General features: G+C 40.6%; 2 protein-coding genes across 13 annotated transcripts in view; both read right to left on the reverse strand.

Moving 5' to 3' along the window:
- Window positions 1-10,000, reverse strand: part of LOC118241338 (uncharacterized) — a 198,880-nt gene that overhangs the window by 31,960 nt on the left and 156,920 nt on the right. The gene's annotated exons all lie outside the window — the stretch shown is intronic.
- The window catches only part of LOC145657046 (NLR family CARD domain-containing protein 3-like), a 21,246-nt gene that overhangs the window by 2,820 nt on the left and 8,426 nt on the right, over window positions 1-10,000 (reverse strand). For 3 of the 7 annotated variants that reach the window (XM_081711413.1, XM_081711462.1, XM_081711547.1), the window contains 5 exons: window positions 8,555-10,000; window positions 6,148-6,321; window positions 2,401-2,574; window positions 926-1,099; window positions 212-274 (listed from right to left, as the gene is read on the reverse strand). The exon at window positions 8,555-10,000 is cut by the window's right edge and continues 343 nt beyond it. In XM_081711413.1, the coding sequence (XP_081567539.1) occupies window positions 212-274; window positions 926-1,099; window positions 2,401-2,574; window positions 6,148-6,321; window positions 8,555-10,000 (2,031 nt within the window). Of the gene's footprint in view, window positions 668-925; window positions 1,100-2,400; window positions 2,575-6,147; window positions 6,322-8,554 lie in introns of all 7 variants that reach the window. The other 4 variants (XM_081711506.1, XM_081711643.1, XR_014122943.1 and 1 more) reach the window with 3 other exon arrangements.

Raw genomic sequence — 10,000 nt, forward strand, 5'->3', positions numbered from 1 at the left:
TTTTTTCTTTTGGTAAACATTGAAAACACAGATCCAAACACCACACAAGGGTTAAATCATTGCTTCTTTTTTTTCTGTTTTCTCATTCTCTCCCTTTCTCCACCACTCACACACACTTGCTCTCTCACTCACTCACTCACACACAGAAGCACAGGTGAAATGAAAAGTCACTCCATCAAATGGGTGAGCTCACACAACACAAAGGCCTCACCATGCGGTCCAGCAGGTTTCTCTCTCTGTTTTAAAGAGTCCAGACTCCTCCCCATAATCACACCTGTCAATCATGATGGGGAGCAGGAGCCAACCAATCAGACAGGAGGACGGTAGCTCCGCCCTCTGGCCTACACAGCTCCACCCGCTAACACTGACACACTTACCATAACACACTACAGTACAGTTCAAAATAACACACTCGCCATAATGCTCTACAGTACAGTTCAAAATAACACACTCGCCATAACGCTCTACAGTACAGTTCAATATAATATACTCACCATAATACACTACAGTACAGTTCAATATAACACATTCACCATAAGACACCACTGTAGAAGAATTTACTATAACACACTCACAATAACAGCACACAGCAGTACAATTTACTAAAACACTCTAACAACAACACACAGTAATACAGTTTACTACAACACTGATTCTCCAACTCACTCTAAACCCAAACAGTAGACAACAAAGACAATGCAAATATATTACTGCACAGCAGAGTCTACAAACAGGATTAATTATTAATAATGAGACCAATCAAAAATACATAAGGAACAGATGACTATGGCCTTCACCAGTTCAGTTGTTCACACACACACACACACACACACACACACACACACACACACACACACACACACACACACACACACGTGCACATAGAGACACACATAACGCATGCACACACGATAAAGTTCCATACCTGAGTGTCTCCAGTCTGCAGTGGGGATCCTCCAGTCTAACAGAGAGCAGCTTCACTCCTGACTCTCCTGGGTGGTTGTAGGTCATATCCAGTTCCTTCAGGTAGGAGGGGTTTGAACTAAGAGCTGAAGCCAGAGAAGAACAACCTTCCTCTGTGACCAAACAACCAGACAGTCTGCAGAAAGGAGAGAGGGAGAGAGACAGCGAGTGAGATGTAGTTCCAGATCAGCCTACATGGGGCAGCTAGAGAGTCTGGTAACTGTAGCGGAGGCTTCACCCTGTGCTTTATAATAAACTACTGACATGGTGAGGTCTCGTATGGAGGTCTAGTATACATTTAGAATAAAGTACTGGCATGGTGAGGTCTTGCATGGAGGTCTAGTATACATTTAGAATAAACTACTGGCATGGTGAGGTCTCATATGGAGGTCTAGTGTACATTTAAAATAAACTTCTGACATGGTGAGGTCTCGTATGGAGGTCTAGTGTACATTTAGAATAAACTACTGACATGGTGAGGGCTTGTGTGGAGGTCTAGTATACATTTATAATAAACTACTGGCATGGTGAGGTCTCGTATGGAGGTCTAGTGTATATCTATAATAAACTACTGACATGGTGAGGTCTCGTATGGAGGTCTAGTATACATTTATGGAGGTCTAGTAGACATTTATGATAAACTACTGACATGGTGAGGTCTCATTCATTCCTCACCCAGGACTCTACACTAGTAAACAGTGTGAGGTCTGGTTTATTGTGTATAAACAGTAGTTATATTGTCCTGAACTAAACAGTATGAGGTCTGGTTTACTGTGTATAAACAGTAGTTATATTGTCCTGAACTAAATAGTGTGAGGTCTGGTTTACTGTGTATAAACAGTAGTTATATTGGTCCTGAACCAAACAGTGTGAGCTCTGGCTGGCAAAGAATTTTAGCAAAAAAATGTCCAGTTGAGGCCTGCAGAACATACTTAGTGGTGGGACAAATGGGACCAGTGAACATTTGAATCCTGAATGATGATTGTGCTATGTGTACATTTTCAGATACCTAGTGTTAAAGGGAACAGGTACAAATCGTTCAAAAATGATCTTAGAACTGCTGGTGCATAATACTGTACTATAATGTAGTTATTTTTTTAAAGGACACTGACCTTTTAAAATGGCTCTTTATTTACATTCAAAAATAGTCACAGAAACTCACCTGCTCTCTAATTACACACCTGCTTATGAGGACCTTATGCCCCACCCCCTCTCTAACTACACACCTGCTTATAAGAGGACATTATGCCCCACCCCCTCTCTACACATGTGTTTAGCAGTGTCGGGTACTGAACTGCTTCTAATAGTGTCGGGTACTGAACTGTCTTCATGCATATTCATCTTCCTCTAAAAGAACAGTGACCTTTTAAATATTCCTCTACAATATCTCCACACCTTACTACCTTTTTACATTCAAAAATAGTCATAGAAACTCACCTGAGAATCTCCAGTTTACAGTGTGAACTCTTCAGTCCAGCACAGAGCTGCTCCATGCCTGAATCCTGCAGGTCATTAGTATTCATCTCCAGCTCTCTCAGTGAGGAGTTTTCTGTTTGTAGAACTGATGTGAGAGATTTGCAAGACTCTTCAGTGAGACCACAATCAGATAGTCTGCAAAGGAGTAAATGCAGGTCAGTCAGAGGATGATGAAATACAAGATGATGAAATATCAACAGAAAATGACAAAAGGCTGATTAACAAAACGTCGACTGCACAGAAGTAGGCAGGACTCAGGAATTAACCAGTAAGGAACATTGGCAGCAACTATGATATGCAAAACCAAACAAACAGCCTGGAAAACATAACACAGGGCTTAAATAACCGAGACTGATGAAGGCTAACCAGACACAGATGAACATAATTACAGGCAGGATTACAGACAAGGGGAATGAAACCAAAACAAGCATGGGAAGGCATCAATGTGGGAGCTGTGACACCAGGAGGAGGAAACTGTGACAGTAGGTTATCATGGAACATGTCCCATGCTGTGTGAACAGTCCTGTATAGTATCCATTTGTTCCAACCAGCAGTAGATTGTCTTACTAACTGGGACTTTCTGTTTTATTCTCTGCCCATAGGTGGTGAGGAGAAGAATGGAGCACTGCTCTGTCTCATGATACAGATTATGTGCTGGACGTTTTCCTGAACTGTCTTCAGGTTTGCTTTATTAAAGACCCCAAGCACAGTGAACACAGACTCAACACACCTGGTTTACTGTTTGATAATGAGGTCATACAAGTGCTGCAGCTCCAGGTCAGTGTCTGCTTGTAGAGGAATAAACACCACAGAGGTGATTATGGAGGAATAAACACTGCAGTATTGATTACGGCGGAAGGAACAGTCAGGTGTCTGTGAAGCAGACCCCATCAGTCAGTCAGGTGTGTGTGAGGCAGACCCCATCAGTCAGTTAGGTGTGAAATGAAATGTATCCCTGGAGTTCACGAAGTTTGTTCTCCATGAACTGTATGTGTGGCAGTGAAATACTGGGGATAAGAGGACGGTTCACATATTGTTTCAGTCGGATCAGAACTTTGACTCACTTCTCCTGCACTGCTTGCGTGAGGACTCAAGGACATCTGACTTTTTGCACAAAAGAACTGACATGGTCAGTTTCACAACTGTCCTTACATGCATTTGTGTAGAGCCAAATACTGATACATTCTCAAATTCATGAAAAGACTTTCAACTGTTCACTCAAATTATGCTGATTATATGATTTGTAAAGAAAAACACTGTATGAAATGCAAAACAATCATTTTCACTAGTGGTCTCAGATGTTGGTCCCAGAATATATGAACAACAGCAGTAACCTGCTACAGTTTTAGGTGAGTGACAGTAGTAACAGCATTAGCTTCTGGGGGACTCATTGCATGTTACACTGATCACACAGAGCTGTGAACGTCACTGCATGTTACACTGATCACACAGAGCTGAATTGGATTTAGGTTTAACATAACAACGTAACAATGACAACTATTTACTAATAGATTATGACAAAATGCCTTGGTAAAATATGTAAACAATGAAAATGTTTCAAATTAAGTCATATTAACACCTACACCTTTATAAAGCGTTTCAGTTGAAGTCATATTAATACCTACACCTCTATAACCCCTATTCACACCAACGGCCCCTAGCAGGCAGACCCAAACAGGCATACTCAAATAAATTACTTGATAACATCGAATATTCTTAAAGTACAGTACATTTATCAACATACCATTTCTTAGGACTAATTCAAGCACCTGCTTACCGATTTTCAGCCATCTACATGCATCTGTTCACCAGAAATTGCACACTGAAGACATCGTGTTTTTCAGGTAAAATTTCCACAAAAACATGCCTGCTCTTTTAAGTTGCCTTTTAAATCATTCTTCCAGTATAAGATAAGTTCAGATTTTGTCATAGAAAATTCAATTACCATCAAAACAACTGCGTGACATGTTTAAATGGTATACAGAGTGTTAGTAAAGTTCTTTAATTCCGTGCTCACTTCTTTGCGTAAAAACAAAGTTTTTCTTTTGGTTCGGTTCCTTTGTAACAAACCCAAACTACGCAAGCCTTTGGTTAACTGAAAAAGCATGCTACTGATGTTAAGTCCCCCTTTTCTATTTTATATTCATTTTTATTGGCCGTTGCAGCACCATTGTCTTGGAGTGACATCAATTCACACCTATGTGTGAAAGGGGAAGCTGGAAGGAGGGTGACTAGCATTTACTTCCAGGCATTTCCAAGAGTTTCCAGGGCAAGCTGCTTGATTGGCAGCTATTTCATCAAATAGAGGAGGGTTCGACAAAAACGTAGACCCCTCACTTGCCTTATTTAGTCATCCCTTTAATGCTTAAAGGTCTGCGCACTGTGTACTGTCAGTGCTTCAGTGTTGTTAGCAGATAGCATAGCGCATCGGTTTGGCGCTGTTTGGCGAAACCATAAGAATGATTTGATGATTTTGGCAATATGTTTGGACATCATGGAAAGGAAGAGGCTTATTTTAGCTGAAGTTTATGTGGAATTGTTTGAGTGCTGCTAGCATGGACTAGCTTGACTGCTAGCATAGATTAGTTTAGCTGCTAGCATGGAATCACTGCGATGTTTGCATAGCAAATCACTGGATATTTCCATTCACTGCTGGAAATCGTACAAATCGTAAGTATAAATGAGAAATTATACTTTTCTTTACAGTATTACAGAATTTACATTATTTTCTCCAGCATTTACAGTATTAGCTAATATAGTAGTAGTAGCTAGTAAAGTATTTGCCCCTAATGATACCACCAATGATGCTATGAAGCCAATATTGTTGTGGAAGTTAATAAATTAACTTATTGTGATGTTTTAGCAAAAAAGAAACATCCAAACTTGATGTATAATGATAAATGACTGTGTGTGTATTTGGAGAGGTTTTTGGACACTCCGGAGAAGTCTATGACACCTAGTGGAAAACATTGTGTAGCTACTTAGTCATTTCATATATATGCTCAAACCTGTTCAATTTATTACACAAGACCCTGGTGAATCAGAAAATGCACAGTATGAGTGAAAATCAATCTCCAGCATCAATAGACACATTATACACCAAATAAAAATCAAAGGTGTTTTATGTTTTTTTTGACATTTTCTTCTGTATTATATGATCTCAAATGGAACCTAAATGATGGACAAATAAGCCTAGATGTGAACGGATGTTTTGTCCCAAGTGTCTACTTCAATTTGAATCCTGAATGATCATTGTGCTATGTGTACATTCTCAGATACCTAGTGTTAAAGTGAACAAGTACAAACCATTCAAAAATGATCTTAAAACTGCTGGTTCATAATACTGTACTATAAGGTAGTTAATATTTTTAAAGGACACTGACGTTTTAAAATGGCTCTTTATTTACATTCAAAAATAGTCACAGAAACTCACCTGCTCTCTAATTACACACCTGCTTATGAGGACCTTATGCCCTGCCCCCTCTCTAACTACACACTTGCTTATAAGAGGACCTTATGCCCCACCCCCTCTCTACACACGTGTTTAGGAGTGTCGGGTACTGAACTGTTTCTAATAGTGTCGGGTACTGAACTGTCTTCATGTATCTTTATCTTCCTCTAAAAGGACACTGACCTTTTAAATATTCCTCTACAATGTCACCACACCTTACTACTTTTTTACATTCAAAAATAGTCACAAAAAGTAACCTGAGAATCTCCAGTTTACAGTGTGAACTCTTCAGTCCAGCACAGAGCTGCTCCACTCCTGAATCCTGCAGGTCATTAGTATTCATCTCCAGCTCTCTCAGTGAGGAGTTTTCTGTTTGTAGAACTGATGTGAGAGCTTTGCAAGACTTTTCAGTGAGACCACAGTCAGATAGTCTGCAAAGGAGTAAATGCAGGTCAGTCAGAGGATGATGAAATACAAGATGATGAAATAACAGAAAATGACAAAAGGCTGATTAACAAAATGTTGACTGCACAGAAGTAGGCAGGACTCAGGAATTAACCAGTAAGGAACATTGGCAGCAACTATGATAGCAAAAGCAAATCTACACAAAACCAAACAAACAGCCTGGAAAACAGAACACAGGGCTTAAATAACCGAGACTGATGAAGACTAACCAGACACAGATGAACATAATTACAGGCCGGATTACAGACAAGGCGAATGAAACCAAAACAAGCATGTGAAGGCATCAGTGTGGGAGCTGTGACACCAGGAGGAGGAAACTGTGACAGTAGGTCATCGTGGAACATGCCCCATGCTGTGTGAACAGTCCTGTATAGTATCCATTTGTTCCAACCAGCAGTAGATTGTCTTACTAACTGGGGCTTTCTGTTTTATTCTCTGCCCATAGGTGGTGAGGAGAAGAACGGAGCACTGATCTGATTTGCTGAATGGGGTGTGGAGGTTCTCATAAGGGAGATTAACAGTGACCTAATGTGTAGCTCTGTCTCATGATGCAGATTATGTGCTGGAAGTTCTCCCGAACTGTCTTCAAGTTTGCTTTATTAAAGACCCCAAGCACAGTGAACACAGACTCCACACACCTGGTTTACTGTTTGATAATGGGGTCATACAAGTGCTGCAGCTCCAGGTCAGTGTCTGCTTGTAGAGGAATAAACACCACAGTATTGATTATGGAGGAATAAACACTGCAGTATTGATTATGGCAGAATGAACAGTCAGGTGTGTGTGAGGCAGACCCCATCAGTCAGTCAGGTGTGTGTGAGGCAGATCCCATCATTCAGTCAGTGTGTGAGGCAGCTCCCATCAGTCAGTCAGTGTTTGAGGCAATGATCTCATGTCTGCTGTTGACATGAAATGTATCCCTGGAGTTCACAAAGTTTGTTCTCCATGGACTGTATGTGTGGCAGTGAAATACTGGGGAGAAGAGGACGGTTCACATGTTGTTTCAGTCAGATCAGAACTTTGACTCATTTCTCCTGCACTGCTTGCATGTCGGCTCAAGGACATCTGACTTTTTGTACAAAAGAACTGACATGGTCAGTTTCACAACTGTCCTTACATGCATTTGAAATTCATGAAATAATTTCAACTGTTCACTCAAATTATGCTGATTATATGAGTTATAAAGAAAACATTGTATGAAATGCAAAACAATCATTTTCACTAGTGCTCTCAGATGTTGGTCCCACAATATATGAACAGCATCAGTAACCTGCTACAGTTTTAGGCGAGTGACAGTAGTAACAGCATTAGCTTCTGGGGGACTCACTGCATGTTACACTGATCACACAGAGCTGTGAATGTCACTGCATGTTACACTGATCACACAGAGCTGAATTGGATTATGTTTAACATGACACAAAGTACATTGACAACAACTATTTGCTAATAGATTATGACAAAATGCCTTGGCAAAATATTTAAACAATGAAAATGTTTCATATGAAGTCATATTAACACCTACGCCTTTATAAAGTGTTTCAGATGAAGTTATATTAACACACACCTTTATAAAGTGTTTGAAATGGAGTCATATTAACACCTACATCTTTATAAAGTGTCCACTCACCCTCATCAGTTCTATTGAATATCTCTAAAAAGTTAGAAAACTGCCATCAGTGTGAAATGTGTGTGTGTGTGTGTGTGTGTGTGTGTGTGTGTGTGTGTGTGTGTGTGTGTGTGTGTGTGTGTGTGTGTGCGTGTATACACACTGATAGTTCATACTTGACCACTTCTTTATGTTACACTGCAGCACATTTTCTCTGGCTGTTTCACAAAGAGTGTGAAACTGTTGGCCACTGTTTTAAATGTAGGACCATTCTCAACACACAGACACACAACTATCCATGATATCAAATATAATTTATCCATCATTAATACATTTAGACTAATGAATCACTAGACAGTGTTAATACATTCCAGTGTTCTACAACTTTATAGGAAACTTTATGGTTTAACTTAAGCACCTGGTGTTGGAGCCTTCAATCACCTACTTGTGCTTTAATGTAGGATCTCTCCATCCTTCTCTCTCTCTCTCTCTCTCTAATGTTCTCTATCACTTTTCATTTTTCACAGAAGATCTTATGAGTCAAGAACATCCATTGCTACATCCACTGTTCCTCTCTAAATGAAAATACTCACATGGCTTTTCTGGATGCTTTGACCACTGGCAGCAGTCTCAGTAGATATTCCTCTGATGGGTCATATTTCCTCAGGTCAAACTCATCGAGCTCCTCTTCTGAGTTCAGCAACACAAACGCCAGAGCTGACCACTGAGCAGGAGAGAGTCTGGCTCCAGAGAGATGACGTTTACCTCCTCTGTTCAGGTATGTTTGGACTTCCTGCACTAGAGAATGATCATTCAGTTCATTCAGACAGTGGAACAGATTGATGGATTTCTCTGGAGAGGGATTCTCCCTGATCTTCTCCTTGATGTACTTGATTGTTTCCTCTTTGCTGTGAGAGCTGCTTCCTGACTGTGTCAGTAGGCCCCGTAAGAGAGTCTGATTGGACTCCTGTGAGAGACCCAGAAGGAAGCGAAGGAAAAGGTCCAGGTGTCCATTTTGACTCTGTAAGGCCTTGTCCACTGCACTGTTGAGGAAGAGAGACATTGGGGTTTTGAAAAAACTGAGCAATCCAGGGTGTTGCTGTTGTAGCACATTGGTGTTGGTGGAGATGAAGGAAATAAACACATATAAAGCAGCCAGAAACTCCTGAACACTCAGATGTACAAAGCTGAACACCTTCCCCAGCTGTAGCTCAAACTCCTCGCTGAAGATCTGCATGCACAATCCTGAATACACTGACATTTCTCTGACATCAATGCCACTGTTTCTCAAGTCTTCCTCATAGAAAATCAGGTTTCCTTTTTCCAGCTGTTCGAAAGCCAATTTTCCCAGTGCCAGAACATGTTCTTTTGTGTGGTATGGATGAGTGGGACTTTTTTTATCATACTTTTGGTTCTTGTAATTAATGTCAAAGATCAGGAAGTGTGTGAACATCTGAGTCAGAGTCTTGGGGATCTCTCCACTTTCTGCTTCACCCAACATTCTCTCTAGAACAGAGGCTGCAATCCAACAGAAGACTGGAATGTGGCACATGATGTAGAGACTTCTTGATGACTTCATGTGTGTGATGATTCTATTGGCCAGGCCCTGATCACTGATTCTCTTCCTGAAATACTCCTCTTTCTGTGGTTCACTGAACCCTCGTACCTCTGTTACCTGGTCAACACACTCAGGAGGGATCTGATTGGCTGCTGCTGGTCGAGAGGTTATCCAGAGGAGAGCAGAGGGAAGCAGATTCCCCTTGATGAGGTTTGTCAGCAGCACATCCACTGAGGTGGACTCTGTTACATCCCACAATTTCTCATTATTCTGGAAATCTAGAGGAAGTCGATGCTCATCCAGACCATCAAAGATGAACAGAACTTTATAGTTTGTATAATGTTTAGGTTTTAATTCACATGTTTCTGGGAAAAAGTGATGAAGAAGCTCCATCAGACTGAGATTTTTCTCTTTCATTAAATTCAGCTCCCTAAAAGGAAGTGGAAATATGAAGAGAACATCCTGATTTACATTTCCTTCA

Source organism: Electrophorus electricus, chromosome 1, assembly GCF_041902795.1.
Source record: "Electrophorus electricus isolate QZ-2024a chromosome 1, ASM4190279v1, whole genome shotgun sequence".
Taxonomy (NCBI): Eukaryota; Metazoa; Chordata; class Actinopteri; order Gymnotiformes; family Gymnotidae; genus Electrophorus; species Electrophorus electricus.